Source organism: Nycticebus coucang, chromosome 2 (genome assembly GCF_027406575.1).
Source record: "Nycticebus coucang isolate mNycCou1 chromosome 2, mNycCou1.pri, whole genome shotgun sequence".
NCBI lineage: Eukaryota > Metazoa > Chordata > Mammalia > Primates > Lorisidae > Nycticebus > Nycticebus coucang.
The window spans coordinates 132,551,252-132,577,896 of NC_069781.1; the positions used below are offsets into that span (position 1 = coordinate 132,551,252).

General features: G+C 40.3%; 1 protein-coding gene across 1 annotated transcript in view; it reads right to left on the reverse strand.

Annotated features, from left to right (window-relative positions):
* Nucleotides 1-24,988, reverse strand: part of AP3S2 (adaptor related protein complex 3 subunit sigma 2) — a 60,999-nt gene extending 36,011 nt beyond the window's left edge. Inside the window, exons 1-4 of the mRNA XM_053581879.1 lie at nucleotides 24,843-24,988; nucleotides 17,133-17,224; nucleotides 15,731-15,842; nucleotides 204-275 (exon numbers count right to left, since the gene is read on the reverse strand). Of these exons, the coding sequence (XP_053437854.1) occupies nucleotides 204-275; nucleotides 15,731-15,842; nucleotides 17,133-17,224; nucleotides 24,843-24,911 (345 nt within the window). The 5' untranslated portion in view covers nucleotides 24,912-24,988. The remainder of the gene's footprint in view (nucleotides 1-203; nucleotides 276-15,730; nucleotides 15,843-17,132; nucleotides 17,225-24,842) is intronic.
* Between the last annotated feature and the right edge of the window lie 1,657 nt (nucleotides 24,989-26,645).

Sequence of the window (26,645 nt, forward strand, 5' to 3'; positions counted from 1 at the left end):
AATCTTATGCATGTTAAACTGTTAATAGATCTTAGCAAAAAAGAAAAAATAAATAAACTATTAAACTGAATTTATTAAATAAAATAGACTGTAGGACTATCTCACAGTAAAAACTAGAAGAAAGAACACGAAGGTGCAGAGATGGTTTAGAGATGCCCTGGGCTCTTAGTTCTCAAGTAAGCGTGGCTGAGGAGAGAATGTACCTTATCCATATGAAAGATTAAATCCAATTCACACACATTTTCGAAACATTTGTCCAGGGTCTCCACAAACACCTAGGAGACAAGGAGAAATAGATATGAGAAACAGAAACATATTCACAGCTTCATCAATTCACACCTGAAGAGGACAGTCACGATACTATCTTCCCCTCAACACCAAGGCCCTCCTTTTATCCTAGCATTTGCTGATCACTCTACATATTCCAATTTAGTGGGGACAAGTTGGACAAGAAAACCTTGTTTTTAGAATAGCAACACAACCAGCAGACACACATGGCTCTTCCCCCCTTTATAAGATGCTAACATACATACAAGTTTAAGAAAATACAACTACTTACAATACTGTCTTTTCCCCAAGCCACAATGTACACATGTTGAAGAAAATTTTCATGGCTCAGTGCCCATAGTACAGTGGTTACAGCACCAGCTACATACACCGAGGGTGGCAGGTTCAAACCTGCCTGGGCCAGCTAAACACCTGCCACAAAAAAATAGCTGGGCGTGATGGCCTATAGTCCCAGCTACTTGGGAGGCTGAGGCAAAGGAATCGCTTAAGCCCAAGAGCTGGAGGTTGCTGTGAGCTATGATGCCATGGCACTTTACCGAGGGTGACATAGTAAGACTCTGTCTCAAAAAAAAAAAAAAAAAAAAGAATTTTTTTTCATTAGTGTTAACAGTTTTATCTTATTAATTTCATTAACAATAACTTCGAAACATCTTTCCATGAATCAACTTAATGTATATGTTCACAACTTTTAAACTTTTTAATAAAATATGAAAGTGTACAAATGATAACTGCACAGCTTAATAAATTTTCAGAATGAACATACTATGTAACTACCATCCAGGTATCTATCCTTAACTTTTCTCTCCTTTTTTTTTTAAAGACTTTTATTTATGGGGCGGCACCTGTGGCTCAAAGGAGTAGGGCACCGACCCCATATGCTAGAGGTAGTGGGTTCAAACCCGGCCCTGGCCAAAAAAAAAAAAAAAAAAAGACTTTTATTTATTTGCTTTTCGTTGTTGTTGCAGTTTGGCCAGGGCCAGGTTTGAACCTTGGTATATGAGGCCAGCACCCTACTCACTGAGCCACAGATGCCGCCAACTTTTCTCTCTTTAACAGACAGGAAGCTGGGTGCAGGTAGCTCATACCTGGTAATCCCAGCACTCTGGGAGGCTGAAGCAGGAGGATCACTTGAGCTCAAAAGTTCAAGACCAGCCTGAGCAAGAGCCAGACCCCATCTCTGCTAATATCAAGGTTGCTGTGCGGTAGAGTGCCCAGCACTCTAGACTGGGCAACAGAGTGTCTGTCTCTGTCTCAAAAAAACAAGAGACAAGAATTCTTACTCTGTTGCCCAGGCTGGACTGCACTGGCTATTCACAGGCAGTCACAGGGAACTATAGCCTTAAACTCCTGGGCTCAGCCATCCTCCTGTTTCAGCCTTCCCAGTAGCTGAGACTACAGACATGTGCCACCATGCCCAGCCAACTTTCTGATTTCTCCCTCAGAGAATAACCCCATTTCAATGATCTCAAGGTCAGCTATGCCATCATTTGCTCAGCGCTGCATAAACATACATCTTTCTTGAGGCCTGAGAGTGATCCTCCCATGATGGGAGTGTGTGGGCAAACTGCACTGCTCTGACAATTGTGAGGGAGACAAACCCACAATCCCTGAGGAATCAATCCTCATAATGCAATGGATCTTCTTCAGTCTCTTCTCTACATAAGTCTTTGCTCCATCCAGTGTTTGACTACCTTGTGTTTTCCATGGTGACTCTAACCTACTGCGATGTCATGTGCAGAAGTATTTGGATCCTGGGATCCTGGGACTGGTAGCAGTGCTTACAGTATTCTGCTAGACACTAAGCAATTTAGAAAACTATTTGACATTACGTATTAATAGTCTAGGGCCTAGCAATTCTGCTCCTAGACATACATCTTACAGAAATACTTACAAAACATATGCTAAGAAGTATACAATAATTTAATAACAGTGCTAATCATTAATCTTTACATGGAGAATACTTCACTGTAAGGATAATGTAGTTCAATATGGGTCTGGGTACCTTGTGAGCCCTTATAATCCTAAGGCCCAACTCCTTCAGTTCTGGGAAATTTTTTCAAATTATTTTGAGAATTTCTTCCTTTCCACATTCCCAATCAATCTTTCTGAAGTTGCTTATATTTAAGTAGTGGACCTCTTTCTTATTTTCTTATATTTTCTCTCCCATTTTCCATCTCTGCCCACTCTGCAAGTTATTCAACTTGATCTTCCAATATGCCAACTGGGGTGGTTCTGTTTCTTTCATTTTTTTATTGACAGGGCCTCACTCTTCAGGTAGATTTTAGTTTGTTTCCATTTCCTCTCAGGTTTTGAAATCTACATTTTTTTACTTTACATGATTTTGTCTTACTTCTCTGTAGCTTAAGGATTTTTTGTTTGTTCTTTTTTTTTCCTGTTTTCCTTTCTTTGTATGGGCTCCATTTCTTCCAAGTTGCTTTTTACCTCTTATGTTAGAGGTTTTCCTCAGATGTCTGATAATCTTTGGTTTTTCATTCACAAGAATCAAAGGCTGACCAGAAGCTCTACAATCATGGCTACTTGAGGGCCACTATGCCCCTTCCCCTAACTCCCAGCTTTTAAAATTTCTTTCTCCTTAGATAGGTCAGATTCCTCAGTAAAATCTTACAACATCCTGCTTGGAGAATAAAAGACTAGCTGTCAGGAATGTGGAAGGTGAGTAGGTAAAAGGGCTACTAAGTCAGAATGAAAACCTTCATTTTCTCTCCCTGACTTTCATGCCTGAGAGATGTTCTCTTTCACCCTCTGCAGAGACTGCCTCTCGTCTTACACTGGGGAAAGGGTAATTCTCAAAGAACTAGAGTCAGGGAAGAGACTTAGGGGTCTCCCTGGCTCTTAGCTCCCCTGTGTACCCATACCTTTCCCGTGAGCTCTCTGCTGCTAGCCCCGTGCTCCCAGAACATACTGAATTGGCTGCGCTGCCCTAGTGCTGGGCTGGGCTGTGGCCCCCTTGGGTCTGCCAAGTCAACTAACATGCATATTCTTTCCAGCTTTCAAAAAATTCATTAATATTGTCTCTTTACCTATCTCTCTGTCCTTGGGTGTATGTGTCTGTGTTTGGTTTTTTTTTTAATTCACTTTCTGTAGTTTTAAAGGAAGACATGAATTTAGAAGTAGAGAAGCCCCCAGCAGGATTTAAAAAAAAGAAACCTGACAAAGTCTAACGTTCTTACAGAATATAAACTGTGAAAGAATACTCTGCCGAGAAAATTTGGAAAAACAATGACAATAAAGAAAGACTGCCTTTCTAGGTATCTGAATTTGTTATAAAGCTCTTGTAATTTAAGTAGCATAATACTATGACAGAAATAAAGTATAGATCTTTCTAAACTTCCAATAGTGTAGAAAAAAAGTACAGATCAGCAGGGCAGAATATAAATTATTGAAACATAAGTATTTTAAGAAAATGTCATTTTTGATAAAGGTGATATTTTTAATTGGTAGGAAAAAGATAAGTAACAAATAATGTTCAAATGCTTATCTTTTGAGGGAAAAAATAAAGTTACCCATCTCAGTGCAGACATAAAAAAAATTACAGATATTAATGAGCTAGATGTAAAAAATAAACTATAAAAGTGATGGCAGATGCCCTGGGTGCTGCACAGGCAGGAACAATTCTGTCTATAGCAACTACCACTGTTACATGCAGCAAGTGAGGCACCACCCCAAAGTCTTCACTCTGCACTATGGCACCCAGAGCACGAGGAGAGGCAGACCATACTTGGTACCAGCACTTGTGACAGGGACTGTTTTCATTAATGATGGCTAATGAAATTAAGATTGAGTTCTCAAAGAGGGACTTTACCTAACAAATGCAATCAGTGTAACCTGGCTTATTGTACCCTCAATGAATCCCCAACAATAAAAAAAAAAAAGATTGAGTTCTCAGATACAGTAGTGATACAGACAAGATGGACTATCCCTAGAAAAGACATCCCAGAGAGAGGAAATAAAATAGAGCAGCGGGGTAATAACTGTTTTTCCCAAAGACTTAAAACAATGTTATTAAAGATCACAATCTTTCTTTTTGGTGAAAGACAAAAGAAGTCAGACAATGAAGTTTTCGGTGAAAGACAAAAGAAGTCAGACAATGAAGGTCCAAGACATAGGGGATGGAACAAAGCAAAGAGCACATTAATGGACAGAGACCAACCTGAAGACACTGCAGGCTCAGGTGGGAAAAGAATAAGCTTCTTCATGGTGAGGTGAGAAGACAGGAACTAAATACAACAGTGAGAAATACAAAAATGAAGAATATTCTTCTTCTTTCTGATAAAGGAGGAGAGATGAAATTCACCTGGAAATGGTGCAGACAGACATAGACACAAAGAATGACAGATACCAGAAGCAGAAGTCACTCAAGACAGAAATAAAGGTCTGAGCTAGATGTAAAAAATAAACTATAAAAAGCCTCATCACACCAGAACCAGGGAGCAGGGGACATCTAAATCTAGAAACAGAAGAAAAATCACAATCTTGAAATAGGAAAAGAAAACTGTGGATCAGATCTTGCTTCCATTCGAATACAGAAGCAGAAGTTGAGATAGAAAGAAGAGCTCTGGGAGACTGAGAGGACTGAGCACAAGTTTCAGCCAGATCTGTACCCCACCAGCCCTGAAAGCAATGGGTACACGGGTGCGTCAGCCAGGAGACTACAGAGGGCAAAGAAATGACAAGAGCAGCAAGAAAAAGAAATGTTTGGAAACAAAGAAATAGCTACAGTCACTGGAGTTTCTGTCCCTGCTGGCATCAGGAATGCAATGAACTCTGCAGACACCTATGGCACAGCAGGGAGACCCTGTAAGCCACAGCTCAGCAGAGACCACAGGAGCCGTTACAATGTGGCAGCCAGGAACTTGCTATTCTGAGAAAACACAGCAAGGCGAGGAAGCTGGGGCATGTCCTAGTGTGCTGAAACCAGGACCAAAATGTCACATGTACAAAATAATTAAAGGGTGTTAAGAATAAAGATGAAGCTAGATGTAGCTCAGATGGTGAAGAAAGTTATAAGATTATAAAGAAACAGGAGCGTGTCTGTCTCTAGAAATCTAGATACTTGGTATTAGGCATCCCCAAGTCACAGATGCCATCTGATGGACAACTGGCATTTAACAGACAGAGGCCACTACAGGTGACAGGTAAATGCACCTGCTCCAACTTCCATACAAACTTAACCTGAGAACAAACCCACAGAACCTATCTCGTTTGTAACTTGGGTACTACCTGCATGAAATGGCAAGATCACAAACCCACATACAAAAAGAATGAGTCTGGGTTTGACATCTTCTATGTGAGAAATGGCTGCAGATAAGATCATACTTTTAAAGGTTGGCACCTTATAGACTTCTTGTCCATTTCTAATTATACATCCAATAGGGACTTTTGGGGACCTATATAATTATTCAGGAATATATATATGAGGCTGGGTGTGGTGGTCAAGCCTGTAATCCTAGCACTCTGGGAGGCTGAGGTGGGTGGATTGCCCTGAGCTCAAAGGTTCGAGACCAGCTTGAGCAAGAGTGAGACCCCATATCTAAAAACAGCCGGGCATTGTGGCAGTCGCCTGTAGTCCCAGCTACTTGGGAAGCTGAGGCAAGAGAATCCCTTGAGCCCAGGAGTCTAAGCTTGCTGTGAGCTACGACACCATGGTACATTACCAAAGGAGGCAAAGTGAGACTCTGTCTTAAAAAAAAAAAGAGAGAGAGAGAGAAGATGAACAAGTGACTAAAATATAAGAGAAAGTATTGGAAAAGAACTGAACGCAAGGGGTCTAATTGGCCTTACAAGGTATGTGAAACTACGTATACTAACAACCATAAATAAAACAGCAAAACTAACGAACAAAGAAAACTGCAACTCAGTAGAACAAAATGAAGAATCAAAACTAAATCCAACTACATATTAAATGTTTATCCAACCAATGTTTAGTGAGTGACTACTATTAATAGATGCTAGGTGCCAGGCACTGTGGCTCATCCTGTAACCTCAGCACTCCGGGAGGCCAATGCGGAAGGATGGCTTGAACTCAGGAGTTTGAGACCAACCTCAAAAAGAGTGAGACTCTGTCACTATTAAAAATAAAAAATTCCTAATATGAAGGCAGTAGATGAGCTAATACAAGGGACGGGGGTAGGAGAATGAGGAAGTGGGAAAAAGAGAGGATGGAAGGGGCTGGGGGGGGTCACAGTGTATGGCACACCTCTTGGGGCAGGACATAATTATAAGAGGGACTTTATCTAACAAATGCAAATCAGTGTAACCTAATTCTTTGTACCCTTAATGAATACCAAACAATAAAAGAATAATAAGTTTTTAAAAATAGACAAATTCATCAGGCATTGTGGTGGGCACCTGAAGTCCCAGCTACTGAGAATACTAAGGCAGGAGGATTATTAGAACCCAGGAGTTTGAGGTTGCTGTGAGCTATGATGCCACAGCATTCCAACCAAGGTGAGACACTGTCTCTAAAACAAAAATGAAATACACGCTAGGCACATTACCATTCTACTCTGAGGACGTCACAGTCAACAAGTTCTCGCCCAGCTTATATTCTGGGTGTGAGCAGAATAGGGAGGCAAATAAACAAGATCTTTTCTATTGTCCTAAGTGCCCTAAAGGAGTCAACAGGATAATGGGACAGGGATCACTTCAGAGTGCCAGGAAAGTCACTCTGAGCATTAACATTTGAGCTTAAGACATGAAAAGAAGCCAGATATTTGAAGAGCTAAAGAGCAAAGGAACTGAGACAAGAGTTTTCCAGTGGACAAAACAAGCACACAAGTCTGAAACCAAAATGCACGTGTGTCTGAGAACAGCAGGAAGGCTAGAGCGAGTGAGGGTGAATGTTTACACGGTAAGGTCAGAGAGGCAAAGGGGCCTGATCATGCTGGGCCTCACAGACTGTGATAGGGAGTTGGGGATTTACTCTAAAACTTTATATACTGTACATTAAAGGTTCCTAATCAAGACGAGGTAAAAAGGATTGTTTATATTTAATATTTTATATTAAATATATAAATATTTATATATTTAATATGATAGTTTACAAAAAATTAGTTTGGGAAAAAAAGTTTTATAATAAACTCAAAGAGAATTACTTTCTCATTGCATATCGCTAAACCATTATTTTATGTGCTGACAGAAAAAAATGGTATAAATTATAACTGTAAAATGTCATTTATTATAACACACTCCTGATTTTAGTGCTGTTGAAGTGTGACAAAATGTACATCTTAGCATAGATGAAATATAATATTATAAACCAGGATCTAGAGTTGACAGGACAAGTGGTTCGATTATATTAATAGAAGGTTAACATGGAAAAGAACATTGTAAACCCACATGTGGAAAATGTACGCATGATTAATAAAAATTCAAATGTATGTGATATATGTCTGAATAGAAATTTAAATTACATATTTTAGCACTGGGGCTAGGCGCAAACAAGCTTATATAGTACTGGAGGCATCTAGCCTTTGTGACTATGTTATCTAGCAACATGAATCATAATTAGAAATATCAATTTCCTTGATCCAGGCATTGCTTTTAGCAGAGTGTGAATAGGCACAACAGCTCACAAAAGACTTAACATAGCTTTATTCATATTTAAAAAAAAAGGTAGCTGGGCGTGGTGGATAAACCTGTAGTCCCAGTTACATGAGAGGCTGAGGCAGGAAGATCACTCCAGCCCAGGAGTTTAAGGTTGCTGTGAGCTATGATAAAACCCGGGGTATTCTAACATGGTCAACAAAGCAAGACTCTGTCTCCAAAGAAGAAAAAAAAAAAAATAAGGAAAAAGAAAAATGGAAATAAAGTATGTAGTGCCTCTGGTTCTCCCAGGTGCTCCGCAGCCTGCATCAGCAGAGAACACTCATTTAACCCCACTGAAATGTTTTGCTTTAACCTACTCTTCACAAAGAGAGGCAGGTCATGGCAAGGTTAGGAGCAAAAAATGTAATGTAGGGGCAGGTGCCTACAGGTGGCTTCTGCCTATAATTCCAACACTGTGGAAGGCCAAGGCAGGTGGATGGCTTGAGCTCAGGAGTTTGAGACCAGGCTGAGCAAGAGTAAGACCCTGTCTCTATTAAAAATAGAAAAAACTAGTGGGGTGTAGTGGCGGGCGCCTATAGTCCCAGCTACTCAGGAGGCTGAGGCAGGAGGATCAGATCGCCTGAGCCCAGGATTTGAGGTTGCTGTGAGATATGACACCACAGTACTCTACGCAGGGTGACCAAGTGAGATTCTGTCTCAAAAGAAAAAAAAAGAAAGAAAGAAAATGTAGTGTGGAGTCCGTTTCTACTAGACAGCCAGAGCCAGATGCCCTGACTATGGCCAGCAGGTTTTCTGAGACTTACTCACATGACTTCAACCTCTGACTTCCCCAGAAGGGGCTCTTGTAAACTCACAGGGACAAACCATGATCCAGAGATTCTGCTGGCTTATCTTCTCTTGGGACCCTCCACGTAAAACTGGTAAATTATTTTTTCCTTTACAGCTGCATTTGTCCTTGCCACCCAACTTTTCAAAAGCAAGTAAAGTATCATTTAGGGATATAAATCACATGGTAAAATTATAAAGAAAAGCACAGGAATGATTAACCCAGTCTTAGGAGGATTGCCATGATGGAGGGGAATGGAAGACGGGAGGAGCACTTGGGAGCTTCCGATGTACTAGTAATGTTCTAGGTGACAGATGCACAGGTGTTTGTTTTATTGGTATCTTTAAACTGTATAAGCATGTTTTGTACATCTTTCTATACATACATTTCACAATAAAAATAATCTTACTAGAATTCTAATTGGGTTTTTGCTAATTTTAGAGTAATCTGGAGGTGCTGACGTTTTAATGTTTTCTCAACAGGAAAAGAGTATGTTATGTTCACTTACTTCCCCTTTGTTAATATTTTTAGCAGAGTTTTAAGTCTTCTTCATATAGATCTAACACATTTCCTACATTTATTCCTGGGTCTCCTATGAACCTTTTTGCTATCGTGATTGGTCTGCCTTTAATATCACGTTTGTAATTTATCATTACTAAGGGAAAGCTACTAATTTTTAAATGTTAAACTCATATCCAGCCATCTTACTGAACTCTATTATTATTATAGTTCTAATTGTTTGCAGTTGATCTGGACTTCCTAAATAATCAATTCATCTGCAACTATTATTTACTCTGAATCCTAGTAAAGCTAATCCACTATTCCTGCTCTTTCTCCCTCAAAATACACTCTTTACATTTCCTGGCCACTCATTTGTCCTGATAAAGTTTGCCTTTACTGAGTTCCATATTGTATCCTAATGAAATTATACTTGGTTTCCCATTTGATGTGATTTACTGTCTCTGGAACTACTACCGTCTTGCTTGACTCTTCCCCACACAGGAAGAAAGAGCTTGCGGTTTCATTTCTTCTGAGTATTTACGTTTTTCCTTTAAGATTTTACAATTTTATTGGAAATGATGTCAGGTATTCCATACTAAGTTAATTTACAAACACTAATTATCCTTTACCACTAGTGTAAATGAGATTTCTCTTTTATTTTTTATTAAGATTTCTTTAATTATGAATTTTCTAGCTGTTTTCACAGAAATAGAAAATTTGATAGATTTATCTCATTCTGTCATTTTGCTCATACCATTCATTACTTTTTTTTTAAGACAGTCTCATTATGTGCCCTCAGTAGAGTGCCGTAGCATTACAGCTCACAGCAACCTCAAACTCCTGGGCTCAAGCCATCTTCCTGCCTCAGATCCCGAGTACCTATAACTTCAGGTGCCTGCCACCACTGCTCTTGCCACCACCACTCCTGGCTAATTTTTCTATTTTGGGGGATCTTGTTTTTGCTCAGGTCTCAAACTCCTAACTTCAAGTGATTGTTCCACCTCAGCCTCCCAGAGTGCTATGATTGTATGCATGAGCTACTGTGCCTAGCCTATTACTTAAAATTTAAAAGAAAAAAAGTTTCTAGATATATAATCAAGCTACTTTACAGTGATAGCTTACCTCTCTCTCTTCCTTTACTATGCTACTTCATTTCTTTTTGTATCACTCACTACAAATGTCTGTTGAAATCAGAGTAAAGTTATGAAAATATGTCAAATGGTATATAAAACCAGTGTATGGTGCTCCATGATCGCATTAATGTACACAGCTATGATTTAATAAAAAAATAAAATTAAATAAATAAAATTAAAAAAAGAAATCAAGAGTAAAGATAAGCGATACCATTGCTTTTGTGAATAACTTTAGACTTCTCCCCTGAAACAACACTGGCTCTGGGTTTTTTTTTTGTTTTGTTTTGTTTTTAAGAGACAGAGTCTTACTTTACATTGCCTTCGGTAGAGTGCTGTGTCATCACGGCTCACAACAACCTCCAACTCCTGGGCCTAGGCAATTCTCCTGCCTCAGCCTCCCGAGTAGCTGGGACTATGTGTCTGCCACAACACACGGCTACTTTTTTTGTTGCAGTTGGCCAGGGCTGAGTTTGAACCTACCACCCTCGGTATATGGGGCCAGCACCCTACCTACTGAGCCACAGGTGCTGCCCCTGGCTCTGGCTCTTAAAACCAAAGTAAGTTCTTCAAGGAGTAAACTAAGTAAATGGGCAAAAAGGGAAAGGAGGATATTTTTCACTGCACAGAATGAGAATCCCAAATCCAAAGATCCAGAACATCATGCTCAAAGGAAAGAATTTTGGACTTCCAAATTTGGGGTAAGTATAATGCAAATATACCAAAATTTGAAAAAGTTATTAACATTTCTGGTCCTAAACATTTTGGATAAGGGATGTGCCTTTTGAATTTTGAGCCACGTAAATGTGTTATTTCTTAAAAAAAAAAAAAGTTTACACTAAATAAATGTTATCTTTTAATCAAAAATGCTTCTTATTCTAATTTAAGAAGAATCAGGAATATAATCTGGATAATTACTTCTCTAAGCAACCACTGATATATTAGCTTGTCTTCCTGCTGTAACAGACTAGAAATTTTTCTTTGTTTAACTTGCATTCTTGTGATATTTAAACACGATGAATAATTCTAGTATACAATATTCCTAACAGAGAATCACATGGCCAAAGAGTAACTAGTACCTTTGCATATCAAAAACATCTAAACACACAGAAGAGCCAAAATACAACAAAATGCAAAACAAAAAAACCTTAAGGCCAACAAAGCTTAAAGATTTGTTTAAGGGCACACTGCTTTTTAAATAGCCAGGTCCAAAAACAAAAGCTGGGTCTCATGACCTCTTGGTTTAATTGACTGCTGGCTAAGAATTTAGTTAGTATTTTGTACCAATACTAATATCTAATATTTGAGTAATAGTTCTTGCTTTGTTTAAGGGCACACTGCTTTTTAATAGCCAGGTCCAAAAACAAAAGCTGGGTCTCATGACCCCTTGGTTTAATTGCCTGTTGGCTAAGAAGTTTGTTAGTAATTTGTACCAATACTAATATATAATTTTGAGTGGTAGTTCCCTTTTTAGAGTTGGTTTTCTGGATGATGATAAATTTATTCCACGAAATATATTTAAGTATGGCTCGGTGCCTGTAGCACAGTGGTTACAGTACCCAGCTATTTTTTGGTTGTAGTTGTCATTGCTGTTTGGCAGGCCCGGGCTGGATTCAAACCCACCAGCCCCAGTGTACATGGCTGGCACCCTAGACACTGAGCTATAGGCGCCAAGTCTGGGCATTCATTTTTATAGTCAGCTATTTCAAATATATTGATAATACAACTATAAATATGATCTTTTAAAAATGAAGTTTTCTATTTCTGACTTTTATCTTCTTTCTATCAATTAGACCAATTATTCATTCTTATTGTTTTTCAAAGATAAAACATTTTAGTTACTTGGAGCCTGTAGCACAATGGTTAGGACACCAGCCATATACACTGAAGCTAGTGGGTTCAAATCTGGCCTGGGCCAGCTAAAACAACAATGACAACTGCAACAAAAAAATAGCCGGAGGGCGGCGCCTGTGGCTCAGTGGGTAAGGCGCTGGCCCCATATACCGAGGGTGGCGGGTTCAAACTCAGCCCCAGCCAAACTGCAACCAAAAAATAGCCGGGCGTTGTGGCGGGTGCCTGTAGTCCCAGCTACTCGGGAGGCTGAGGCAAGAGAATCGCTTAAGCCCAGGAGTTGGAGGTTGCTGTGAGCTGTGTGAGGCCATGGCACTCTACTGAGGGCCATAAAGTGAGACTGTCTCTACAAAAAAAAAAAAAAAATAGCCGGGTGTTGTGGCAGGTGCCTGTAGTCCCAGCTTGGGAGGCTGAGGCAAGAGAACCTCTTAAGCCCAAGAGTTTGAAGTTGCTGTGAGTTGTGATGCCACAGTACTCTACCAAGTGCGACATAGTAAGACTCTGTCTCAAAAAAGAAAAAAATTTAGTTCCTATTATCACACTTTACTAACCTTCCAAAATCCAACATACACTAAATATTAATAAATGTCCCATTAAATTATACAGTCTGATTTCCCTTTGTTTTGTTAATATAAATCTCTAAAGTCTATTTCCTTTAATACTTGCATCCCAATTTTTAAGGTAGAGTATCACTATATTTAATTCATTTTCAAGTACACTGTTACATGCACAGTTATATCCACGGCCTCGTATAGTTTACAATACTGTAAAATACATGTCAAGTTTGAATTCACAACCATATGGGCAGTCCTGAGTCACAAACAATACAGGTTCTATAGATTTGTTCTTAAGTTGAATTTATACATAAGTTGGAACAGGTACATTTACCTATTACCTGTAATAGCCTCCATTCGTAAGTGTGAGCCATACACCAGTCAGATGTTTGTAACTTCGGAATTTACTATAATAGCCTCCATTTGTACGTAAGTCAGATGTGTATAACTCGAGGACTTCCTGTATGTCTATTTTCAGATAGCAGATCCAGGAATCAAACCCAGGTTTTCTGATGCTAGATTTTGAGCTCTATTAAGCTCTGCTAACTTTAAATATCCAATCTGACTTAGGTATTAAGAAAGTATTTAAAAATTACCTCAGATAGTCTCACTTATAAGTGAGAGCTAAGGTATAAATATGCAAGGACATACACAGTGAATGAACAATGGAGACTCAAAGGCAAGAGAGAAGGGAGTGAAGGAAGAAAAATCACCTATTTGGTGCAACATACACTAAAACCCCACGTATCACCAATATACAATGTAACCAAAATCCACTTGTACCCCTAAAGCTATTGGAATTAAAAAAAAACAACTCAGAAATGAATCTTTTCTTAGATGTTCTCATCATTTGCTTTTTCATACTTTTATGTGTAAGTGAACATGATATATCAAATTTTTCATTAATTATCTTAATGATTTTCCAAACGTGAATGGGTATAAATACATGCATAAAATTAAAAGTTGCTATGTCCCTATGTACTCAATTTTGACCTGAGGACAATTAATGACAATTAAGGTCACAGTGTGGGGAGCGAAAGGGAGAGGAGAGAGAGAAAGAAGGGGGGAGGGGTGGGGAAAGGAAGAGCAGAGAGAGGGAAGGAGGGAGGGTGGGGCCTTGGTGTGTGCCACACCTTTTGGGGGCAAGACACGATTGCAAGAGGGACTTTACCTAATAAATGCAATCAGTGTAACCTGGCTTATTGTACCCTCAATGAATCCCCAACAATAAAAAATATATCATCATCATCAAAAAAAAAAAAAAAAAAAGTTGCTATGTCCAAGCAGACATAGCAACTTTTATAAGAGTTTGGTGGCGGTGCCTATGGCTCAAAGGAGTAGGGCGCCGGCCCCATATGCCAGAGGTGGCGGGTTCAAACCCAGCTCCGGCCAAAAACTGCAAAAAAAAGAGTTTGGTGAATTAGAAACAAATATATATATTTAGAATTTCTATTTATTTGTCCCTAGATATACTAAATTTCGCTTCTTTAATTTATAACAAAATACAGTAGTAAGCATGTAAAATTTATATTGTATAGCTAGAAAATGTTCTTTTCCACAGTTCTTGAGAATTGGGTTTTCTTTTCTTTTCTTTTTTTTTTTTTGGGAGACAGAGTCTCACTTTGTCGCCTTTGGTAGTGTGCCGTGGCATAATAGCTCACAGCAACCTCAAACTCCTGGGCTCAAGTGAGGAGTGTCTTGCCTCAGCCTCCCAAGTAGCTGAACTACAGGCGCCCACCACAACGCCGGGCTATTTTTAGAGACGGGCTCTCGCTCTGGCTCAGGCTAGTCTCAAACCCATGAGCTCAGGCAATCCACCACCCTTATCCTCCCAGAGTGCTAGGATTACAAGAGAGGACTAGGATTATAGGAGCAAGCCACTGTACCTGACCTGAAAATGAGGGTTTTTTTTTTTTTTTTTTTTTTTTTTTTGAGACAGAGTCTATATCACCCTCAGTAGAGTGCCATGGCATCACAGCAACCTCCAACTCTTGGGCTTAAGCAATTCTCTTGCCTGGGCCTCTCAAGTAGCTGGGACTACAGGCACCTGCCACAACACCTGGCTATTTTTTGTTGTTGCAGTTGTCATTGTTGTTTAGCTGGCCTGGGCTGGGTTCAAACCCACCAGCCAGCTGTAACCAGTGTGCTATGGGCACTGAGCCTGAGAATGAGGTTTTAATGTAAGCTTCTATATGAGTCCTTTCTACTTACGGGGCTTATTCAAGTCATTTTTACAAAGCCCACCTTGGGTGGCACCATGGCTCAGTGGGTAGGGTGCTGGCCCCATATACGGAGGGTGGTGGGTTCAAAGCCGACCCTGGCCAAACTGCAACAAAAAAATAGACAGGTATTGTGGCAGGCGCCTATGGTCCTAGCTACTCAGGAGGCTGAGGCAAGAGAATCACCTAAGCCCAGGAGTTGGAGGTTGCTGTGAGCTGTGTGACGCCATGGCACTCTACCAAGGACAATAAAGTAAGATTCTGCCTCTACAAAAATAAGTAATAAAAATAAAAAAGCCCACCTACAATCTCACATATAAAATGATAGAACTGTATCAGATGGTTCCCAAGCAAGGGTCTTTACACATCTTAGTTTCCACTTAGGTAATGAAAACAATGTCAAACAACTTTAATTTTCACAAAGCATAACAATATATTTAGGCTATAATAAATAAACATAAATAAAATTCATGTTTATTTATATCAAAATTGCACAAACTAAGGCATTAAGTTTCTTTACCTTAGGTTAGAATTACAAGTGAAAAATTAAAAGTATAAATTATTAAATGCCATTTGATTTCATAGCTGAAAAAATTCAAAACATGAAAACCAAGGCATTGCAAAGGGTGGGTAGAAACCAATAAATCCAAAGCGTGGAGGACGGCTCAGTAGCTTTCCCAGAGCACCCTCTATTGGTCACTTGCAACCTCTGCCAACATCAGTAAGGACACTGATGAAAAATCCTGGGCAAATTCTGTACAGTTGATGCCATTATTAAATGACTACACCTACCTGGATGAGGTCCAAGATCCCAAGCTCACTCTCTGACGAATCCACACAAAATACAAAGTAGAGGGTAGCATAGTGTCGGTAAATCAATTTGTAGTCAGAACCACCAATCAAACTGCGGAAGATGGGAAACATTTAAATCCCTTATATCTAAGACTTATTTTATATGTGCACATATACATATTTATTTATATATATATTTATTTATTTAGAGATAGAGTCTTACTCTGACACTTGGGTAGAGTGCCAGGGCATCACATCTCATAGCAACCTCTGGGACTAAAGGCACCTGCCACCAGGCCTGGCTAATTTTTCTGTATGTAATAGACACAGGATCTTGTTCGTGCTCAGGCTGCTCTGCAACTCCTTAACTCAAGTGATCCACCAGCCTTGGCCTCCTGGAGTCCTAGGATTATAGTTGTGAGCCACTCCAGCAGCCTATATATATTTTTTTAAGACACAGAGTGTTACTGTATCACTCAGGCTGAAGTACAGTGCCATGATTATAGATCATTGCAACTTCAAACTCCTGGGCTCAAAGAATCCTCCCACCTGAGCATCTCAAGTAGCTAGGACTACAGGTATGCTCAACCCTGCCTGGCTAATTGTTTTATTTTTTTATACAGATGAGGTCTCACTATGTTGCCCAGGATGGTCTCAAACTCATAGCTTTAAGCAATCCTCCTGCCTCAGCCTCCCAAAGTGCTAGGATTACAGGCATGAGCAACCATGCCTGGCCATAAATACCGTTACCTTAATTAAACTTATCAAAGAGAATCTAAAAAATCAGAAAGGGGGTAGGCAATGTGGCTCATGCTTATAATCCTAGCACTCTGGAAGGCCTAGCTAGAAGGACTACTTAAGCAGGAGTTTGAAACCAGCCTGAACAAGAGACTCCATCTCTATTAAAAACAGAAAAAAAAAAAAAAAATTAGCTGGGCATGATGGCACACACCTACTTGGGAGGCTGAGGTAGGAGAGTTGCTTGAGCCCAGGAGTCCGAGGTTGCTGTGGGCTACAATCATGCCATTGCACTCTACTCAGGCAACAAAGATGTTGACTAAAAAAAATCCCAAAACAACACAAAGAGTCCAACAGAAAGGGGAAAGCCAAACACAAGAGGCAGCCCATTTCTACCAGGGGACGGCAAACAAGTTTGGCACAGGTACCTAAAGGCACTTCCTTGCCTTTCCTCTTGGGCTATCCTCCCAGGGACCAAACATCTAAATGACTATTATCTGAAGCACAATAATTCAACAGCTTCCCACAGAGAATTAGGCTCTCCTTCAGGGTAAGACCAGTGCAATTGGCATCAACTATCACTTGACACTGTCAAAAGAAGCAATAATGATGAAGGCCACCCCAAAGTGAGTGTATGGGGAGAAAACTGAAACTGACAGTTTACCTTCCACCCTCTAAGAAGTTACAAATGTTGTCATCCCGCTTGAGGACTAAATGGAAAGTTTCTCGAACAATCTGCTGTTGAATATCTTCTGGCTATGGAACAAAAAAATAAATAAAGTGAATCAGATGGCAAGTCTGAAAACTATATCCCGTCACAGGAGATGAAAAGGGAGAGAAGTGCTTCCAAGCTGGGAACAATCTGAACGGTTAGTACTAGTTTCCAGAATAGATAAAAATTATGAGCAGAGAAAAAACAGAGAGTGAAACCATGAAAAATGAACACATCTCTGCTATAGGAATTAGAGTGGGTATATTCACATAGACTTCTAGGTCACTAACCATTACTGTACAAGTAAACTGATATTTAAACAAGGAAAGGATAACTGACAAACTCTCATACAAAATCAAAGAGTAATTAGAAGGCCTAATTCTGAAACATTTTGTTTTGGAAAACATCTATGTCAGGTAAATAATAAATCTCAACAGATCTAACACTTTAAGAAGGTCAAGATGTAATCATGTATGTTTTTAAAAACTGAATCTGCCATCTTCTGTACTGTTAACAGAGATAATATATATAAGGAGCTATGTTATCAACCAAGTATTATTAAGATAAAAAAACTTCTATTTATAGATTAGAATTTTGAATAATCCCAGAACAAACATTTTTTTTCATTTACTATTTATTCACTTACTCTATACATAAGAAAGCTCAAGTCTGATCTCTACTTATACATGTGAGTTTCACAGTAAGTATGGTAAAACACAGTGATGGAAGGGAAAAACTACTCATTAAGACAGTATTAGGTCCTTAAATGTGAAAAGTCAGATTTTGAAGCAAAAGTTTAGTTTGTTACATCTCAAATAGGAAGCAGTACAATTAATTAATCAACGTATCTGTCTAAATTATCAATGTGGCTTTGCCTTCTTAATGGTAGCTTATTTATGCAAGCAGTGAAGAAGACACAGTGTTTTTTTGAGAAATACTGTTTGGGACTGTGTTTTGGCACTTCACCTTTATGCAACCACATAAAGGTTGAATGCTTGTGATTATCAAAAAGAATCTATTTTTCATCACCCATAAAAATACAGTATAGAAATGGTTCACCTTTATGTCATGACAGCAAAGAAAGGCAAGCTTTGAAATTTCTCTTCTGATCCTCATTTAATTCACAAGAAACCCACCTATCCAGATTCTCTTGCGGATTTGTTTCAAATGGGCCAATATTATTGGAATAGCAACAGCAAACCTTGCTGCTAATTCACACATAGATTGAAATGGATTCACTTCCACTCCAGCTTTTAGCTCGTCATCTATCTTGGCCTCAGGTTACCCATGTAGCTCATTTTCAGGATTATTTACCTGGCATAAATGTTTTTGAAAAGGAACTTACCAAACCACAGGCTACTGTGCATTAGCCACATCTTTCCCAAACACTTTGTTGATATTTCTTTTTTTTTTCCTAGTTTAACATATTTTATTGAGAAACAGAAAGACAATCTCTTCTTATGAGAATTCCTTCTTCTATTGTTATGTTTTTACATTGTTTTTTAAACACATGGGAGCTGGGATTCTCTTAACTTCCTTTGCCCTTCTCTTTGGACTCTACTGGCACTGTACAATTACTTACAATGAGCAAAGATAAAATACATTTCTTATGGCTATCAACAGAAAAATATTTAAACAATAGAATACTACAGAGAAATAAAAAAGAGTGAACTAGGTATCAGTAGTATGCCTTCATTTAAAAATTAAAAACTGGCTCAGTGCCTGTAGCTCAGCAGCTAGGGGGCACCAGCCACATACACCGGAGCTGGCAGGTTCAAATCCAGCCCAGGCCTGCTAAACGACAATGACAACTATAACCAAAAAATAGCCGGGCGTTGTGGTGGGTGCCTATACTTTGTTGATATTTCAAGCTGTCTGCACTGCACCAGCTAATGGAACTCATCATATTCAAAAATAACACAAATTTTTTGACTTATGGTTTCACAAAAATTGCTCTAAAAAATTTTGAAAGATAATCACAAGCCATAGAATGTGTTTGAAAGAATGAGGATGTACTTTCACAATAAAAATAAAACAGAAGTGGCTCAAAGCAAAATGTCAGAGATATCAACTATTATACTTAGCATTTAAGGAAATCAGACATTTCACACGTAATAACATATTTAAAGCTCTAGGCCAGTGCAACTTAAACCTTAATGTACAATCAATCAGCTGGGAAAGTTAAAATGCAGACTCTGATTTAATAGGACAAAGCTAAATCCTCAGCTTACAGTTTTAACAAGGTCCCAGATACCAATCCTGCTGCTCTGGGAACCACCCTTTGAGTAATAAAGCATAAGAAAACCTTCAGACTGGACTCCTAAGAGGCCAAAAGCCAACTCAAGTAATTTTAATTTCTTTTTTTTTCTACAGCACTGAATTCAGGTTTGAAATGGTTAGTTATTTAAAAGAAATAAAGACATAAATATGTCATTGTGAGAAAATTACTCTTGACCAACATGCGTAAGGAATGGCTCTTAGTGTTTACTGAATAAATGAATGAAAACTTGCTAATCACTGGTCACAATAAATTTGAGTAGATCGGCTTGGTGCTTGTAGTTCAGTGGCTAGGGTGCCGGCCATATACAACAGAGCTGGCGGGTTCGAACTCAGCCCAGGCCTGCCAAACAATAAAAATAACATCTACAACAAAAAACTAGCTGGGTTGTGGAGGGCACCTGTAGTCCTAGCTACTTGGGGGGCTGAAGCAAGAGAATCACTTAAGCCGAAGAGTTGGAGGTTGCTATAAGCTAAGACATCCTGGCACTCTACTGAGGGTGACATAATGAGACTCTGTCTCAAAAATAAATAAATAAATGAATAAATTTAAGTAGATCAACCGCCATTTTCCTGATTTCCACTTAAAGAACACACAAAGCTCAGATGCCAGGATGCTCTAAAGGACTAACTCTGTAATGTGAAATACAAAACACGCTAAGAAGCATCAGCACTTTTTTGAACTGACAAAAAAACATCTTCTGAACTTAAAGCTTTCTGTTGGACTCTTGTGGGAAGTGCCAGTAGGGGTATGAAATAGTGAGGCTACCTAATTTCTAGTTCAATAAAAAGGAAAACTACCAATTGCTTACATGCCTCAGAGATTTTAATAACCTCTCATATCTTTTTAGTATTCTGCAGTTTTCAAGGTACTTTCATGAATGACGGGATTATAAAAACCCTGTGATCACCAAAGATACATTAAGCAAAGGAAAAGATGCTCAACATCATTAATCATTATGGAAATAGAAATCAAAACCACAATGAGGTACCACTTTACACCCACTATCATGCATTTAATCTTTGACAGATAACAAATGTTAGTGGGAATGGTAAGAAATTGGAACCTTTATACACTGCTGAAATGTCCAGAAATGTAAAATGGTGCAGCCACTTGGAAAACAGTCTGGCAATTCCTCAAAATGTTCACCACAGAGTTACCATATGACCTAGCAATTCTACTCCTAGGTATATATACAACAAGAGAAATGAAAAAATACGTCCACAGAAAAACCTGCACAATATTCACAGCAGCATTACTCAAAAGAGCCAAAGAGACAGCTGTGGTGGCTTATGCCTATAACCCCAGCTACTCCAGAGGCTCAGGCAGAGGATGGCTTGAACCCAGGAGGAGTTTGAGGCAGTAATGAGTTGTGATTGGGCCACAGTACTCCAGCCTGGGCAACAGAGCAAGATTTTGTCACCAAAAAGTAGAAACAGAAACTGATATTCATATTATTTAGAATATGGATTATTAGACAATCCATATTATTTAGCAATAAAAAGGAATGACATATGCTAGTAACCTCAGTAACCTCAATCAGAAATGATAAAAGGGAAATAACAACAGATGCTATAGAGACACAAGAGATTATCTCTGAATACCACAAGTAACTCTATGCTCAGAAATTTGACAATGTGAAGGAAATGGATCAATATTTGGAATCATACCCTCTCCCTAGACTTAGCCAGGAAGAAACAGATCTCTTGACCAATTTCAAGCACTGAGATGAAAGAAACAATAAAAAATCTCCCAACAGGCTCAGCGCCTGAAGCTCAGTGATTACACGCCTCATACACCACGGCTGGGTGGTTCAAACCCAGACCAAGCCTGCTAAACAACAATGACAACTGCAACAACAAAATAGCCGGGTGTTGTGGCAGGCGCCTGTAGTCCCAGCTACTTGGGAGGCTGAGACAAAAGAATCACTTAAGTCCAAGAGTTTGAGGTTGCTGTGAGCTGTGACGCTATGGCACTCTACCGGGGACAGTTTGAGACTCTGTCTAAAAAAAAAGGGGGGGGGGGGAGGCGCCTGTGGCTCAGAGGAGTAGGGCGCCAGCCCCATATGCTGGAGGAGATGGTGGGTTCAAACCCAGCCCCGGCCAAAAACTGAAAAAAAAAAAAAAAAAAATCTTCCAACAAAAAAATGACCTGGCCCAGATGGCCTCACACCAAAATTCTATCAAACCTTCAAAGAAGAGCTTATTCCCATACTGCAGAAATCATTCAAAAAAATTGAAGAGGAAGAAATCTTTCCCCAACACATTCTACTAAGCAAACACCACTGTGATACCAAAATCAGGAAAAGACCCAACTAAAAAGGAGGACTTCAGACCAATTTCACTAATGCACTAATTTCACGAATGCAAAAATTCTCAACAAAATCCTAGCCAATAGATTATAGCTTATCATCAAAAAAGTCATACATCATGATCAAGGTTTCATCCCAGCAAAAAAAAAAAAATAAAATAAAATAAAAAAATAAGGTTTCATCCCAAGGACGCAAGGCTGGTTTAACATACGCAAGTTCATAAACCTTATCCACCATATTAACAGAAGCAAAAACAAAGACCATATGATCATCTCAAAAGATGCAGAAAAATCATTCGATAAAATCCAGCATCCTTTTCTAATTAGAACACTGAAGAATAAAGGTATAGGTGATACATTTCTTAAACTGATGGAAGCCATCTACAAACCCACAGCTAATATTTTACTGAATAGAGTAAAACTGAAAGCTTTGCCTCTTAGAACTGGAACCAGACAAGGTTGTCCTCTATCACCACTTCTATTCAACATAGTGCTGGAAGTTCTAGCCAATACAATCAGGCAAGAGAAGGAAATAAAGGGCATCCAAATGGGAGAAAAGGAGGTCAAACTCTCCATCTTTGCTGACGATATGATCTTATACTTACAGAATCCCAAAGACTCAACCATATTACTCCTGCAAGTGATCAAAAAACACAGAAATGTCTCAGGATATAAAATCAATGTCCACAAATCAGTAGTCTTTGTATATGCCAATAACAGCCGAGATGAGAAACTAATTAAGGACACAAGCCCCTTCACAGTAGCTTCAAAGAAAATGAAATACCTAGGAATATACCTAACAAAAGAGGTGAAGGACCTCTTAAAGAAAATTATGAAACCCCAAGAAAAGAAATAGCAGAAGATATTAACAAATGGAAGAACATACCATGCTCATGGCTGGGAAGAATCAACATTGTGAAAATGTCTATACTTCCCAAAGCAATCTACAGATTCAATGCCATCCCTATTAAAATACCAACATCATACTTTCAAGCCTTGTAAAAAATGATTCTGCATTCTGTATGGAACCAGAAAAAAACCCGTATAGTTAAGGCAGTTCTTAGTAATAAAAACAAAGTCGGGGGCATCAGCATACCAGGTTTTAGTCTGTACTACAAAGCCATAGTGGTCAAGACAGCATGGTACTGGCACAAAAATAGAGACATAGACATTTGGAATTGAAGAGAAATAGGGAGTGATCGCTAATGGATAGAGGTTTCATTCTGGGATAAAGAAATTTTCTAAAATTGTGATGGCTGCACATTTCTGAGAACATATTAAAAACCACTGAACTGTACACTATACATATGTGATCTGGTATGTGACTTGTATCTCAATAACCCCATTACAAAAAACTGGAGCAGGGGAAGGTCCCACACACATAAATGCAAATACACACTGACCTGTCACATTGAACACACAGAAATTTTTACCTTGATGTAATCTACTTAATGTAATCAAAATCCTACGAAGGAGTAAATTTACTTTTTCTTTTCTTTTTTTTTTTATTGAGACAGAGCCTCCCTTTATCACCCTTGGTAGAGTGCAGTGGTGTCCTAACTCACAGTAACCTCAAACTCTTGAGCTCAAGTGATCCTTCTGCCTCAGCCTCCCAGTAGGCCGACTCAGAGCCCTCCATCCCCGGCTGGTTTCTCTTGCTCACACTGGTCTCAACTCCTGAGCTCAGGCAGTCCACCGCCTCTGCCTCCCAGAGTGCTGGGATTACAGACGTGAGCCATCATGCCTCGCTGAATTTACTTTTTCATTTCCATTTGACAAAAGAGGGAATGAAAGTCTGAAAAAGGGGCCAGGTGCGGTGGCTCATGCCTGTAATCCTAACACTGGGAAGCGAAGGTGGGTGGATTGCTTGAGCTCAGGAGTTGGAGACCAGCGTAAGTAAGAGCGAGACACGAGTCTCTGCTAAAAATAAAAAAACTAGTCAGGCATTGTGGCGGGACCCTGCAGCTACTTCCGAAGCTGAGGCAAGAGGATCCCTTGAGCCCGAGAGGGTTGCTGTGAGCTATGACGCCACCACTGCACTAGCCTGAGTGACAGAGATTCTGTCTCCAAAAAAAAAAAAGTCTTAAAAAGGTTTGTTATTAGTAACTTGTCTATAAACACCAGAGTAGAACGGGTGGAGCTAAGGCCTGAACGTGTTTTCTCTTTTCCCTCTTCAGTTTCATTAACCCCCCAAATAAATAATAGCCACGAAGAAATAAAATCTTGGGCGGCAGGAGAAAAATGTTTTGTTTTACCAGAGGATGGGTTTTGGAAAATTCAAATCCACAAGACCATTCGCTTATTGAGCCCTCACGCGGCAGCATTTGTAATTTCTCATTTCCCCACTTTTAAACGTCCTTTAACCCTACAGCGCGAAGGTATCCAAGAATATTCTATGAGGGCGGCGCCTGTGGCTCAGTCGGTAGGGCGCCGGCCCCATATACCGAGGGTGGCGGGTTCAAACCCGGCCCCGGCCAAACTGCAACCAAAAAATAGCCGGGCGTTGTGGCGGCCGCCTGTAGTCCCAGCTACTCGGGAGGCTGAGGCAAGAGAATCGCTTAAGCCCAGGAGTTGGAGGTTGCTGTGAGCTGTGTGAGGCCATGGCACTCTACCGAGGGCCATAAAGTGAGACTCTGTCTCTACAAAAAAAAAAAAAAGAATATTCTATTGAACGATGAAGCAAAATAATTCCAAAAAAAGAATTTTTCCAGATCCTCTGGCTAAAACAAAACTTTAAGCTGAACGCTCCCTCCTCGCAAAACTGACGTCGACCGTTCCGTTTCTCAAGGAGGCAGATTCCCCACTGTGGCTTATACCCGCTGCCCTGAGACCTAAGGGGAAAAGGCACAAAATGGCACAGAAATACTGGGGTCCAGAAATGGTTCAGAGAAGAGGGGACAGCGGGAGAAGGGACGGAAGGCGCGCGCCGCCGAGCCCAGGAAGGGTGGCGAAGCTGAGTCCCGCAGCCGGAGCCCGAGGTGAAAGGCGAACGGGCCCCACGGCGGAGAGGGGCCGAGGGGAGGACGGAGCGTGCGGGCGCCCCGGAGGGCACGGCGAAGCCGGGCTGCACTCACGAAACGCTGGTAGAAGCGGACCAGCCGCGGCTTCCCATGATTGTTGAAAACCAGAATCGCCTGAATCATCTCCGCCGGCGACGCTTCCTCCACCGGCTGCTCCCAGAAAACACCTTCTTCCGCCACAACATGGGCATTTCCGGTAGGTGCGGCTGAGAGCGGCACCCGGAAACTTGGTCCCGGCGTCCAGGAGCCCGAGCGCCGAAGTGTCCGGCCTCGCGGACTCTCTGGGGAGCGCAGCAGTCTCGCCCCAGGAGGGCGGGCGCCTCGGCCGCAAGGGTTGGTCAGTCAGACCCTGGCTCGGATGCGAATCCGCTGGCCCTGGCATCTGTCGGCAAAGCAGATCCAGAAGCGAAACCTCGCTCGGCGGCGGCGCGGCCTGCCTCACCCTGCGACACGCACACCCTCATCCTCCCCGCGGCGTGTGCCGAACGCCCAGCGGTGCACTCACGGCTTAACTTAGCCGTTCCATGGTTAAGGGACGTTCGGTTCATTTTTTTCAGGGTAACATTGCTGCAGTAAATTACACACTTGCAAGTGGGCTGTTGCTCCATGGTAGCTGGTGAATGGTGGAGTTAGGGCTTTTTAGTGAAATTCCACGTAAAAGGTCCAGACGATGGCAAATTGGTCAACTTACTGTTTTTGCTTTTTCTTTTAATGACCTAGTGTGGGTAAGGTAGAGCACGTCCCTACAATAGATGTGAAGCTGCAGACAGAGCTGCAAATCTGGCCAAAGGACCGTTTGGCACTGTGTATCAAAAGCCTTTAAAAATATGACATGAGACCTAGTGTTTCCAACTCTAGAATTTACGGATGTGTGAAAAGATTTAGTCTCAAGAATATACATCTCAGCAGTGTTGTCAAAGGAGAAAAATTGGAAGCAAACTAATTATTCCAAAATGAGAAATGGTTACATGTATTATTCTACATGCAATGAGAAATATTCAATAGTTATTAAAAACCTGATGTGAACGACTAATGATACAGGGAGCTGTTCATGACATATTTGTTAAGTGAAGAAATTATGCAGAGTAGGTACAGAGGCCACTCACTTTGTACAAGATGGAAGTAAATACATCAAAATACTAATACTGTACCTGATGTAATGGCATGCCAGAGGGTTTGACTGGCACAGGGCAGTGGAACCACAAAGGCTCTGATTAAAATCTGAACTCTGCTGACTGCCTGGGGATCTTGGGCAAGTTTGGTCATCTGTGGAATGGGCATAATAACAGCTTCCTTACTGGAAAATGGTCCTATTATACTGGCTTTCGGTTTTTTTGTTTTTTTCTTTTTTTTTAGACAGCCTCAGGCTGTCGCCCTGGGTAGAGTGCTGAGACATCATAGCTCACAGCAACCTCCAGCTCCTGGGCTCAAGCGATTCTCCTGCCTTGGCCTCCCAAGTAACTGGGACCACAGGTGCCCGCCACAACACCCAACTATTTTTTGGTTGCAGCCATCTTTGTTTGGTGGGCCCAGGCTGGATTTGAACCCACCAGCAGGTGTATGTGCCTAGTGCCTTAGCCTCTTGAGCCACAGGTACTGAGCCAGGTCCTATTATACTTACCATGAAGATGGTTGTTATAAACACAAAGGAGTCAGTATCTGTAAGCACATGGAACAGTGCCTGGCACGTAATTGAGCACTATATAAATGATTTTAAAACATCTTTAGGTAGTAGGATTTTTTTCTCAAATATTACTTTTATAAAATAAAAATCTAAAGGCAATTGTACTAAATCCTCACTAAATGTTTCAAATGTTGAGGAAATTAGAAAATTCCAAAACAGAATAATGAAGAGAA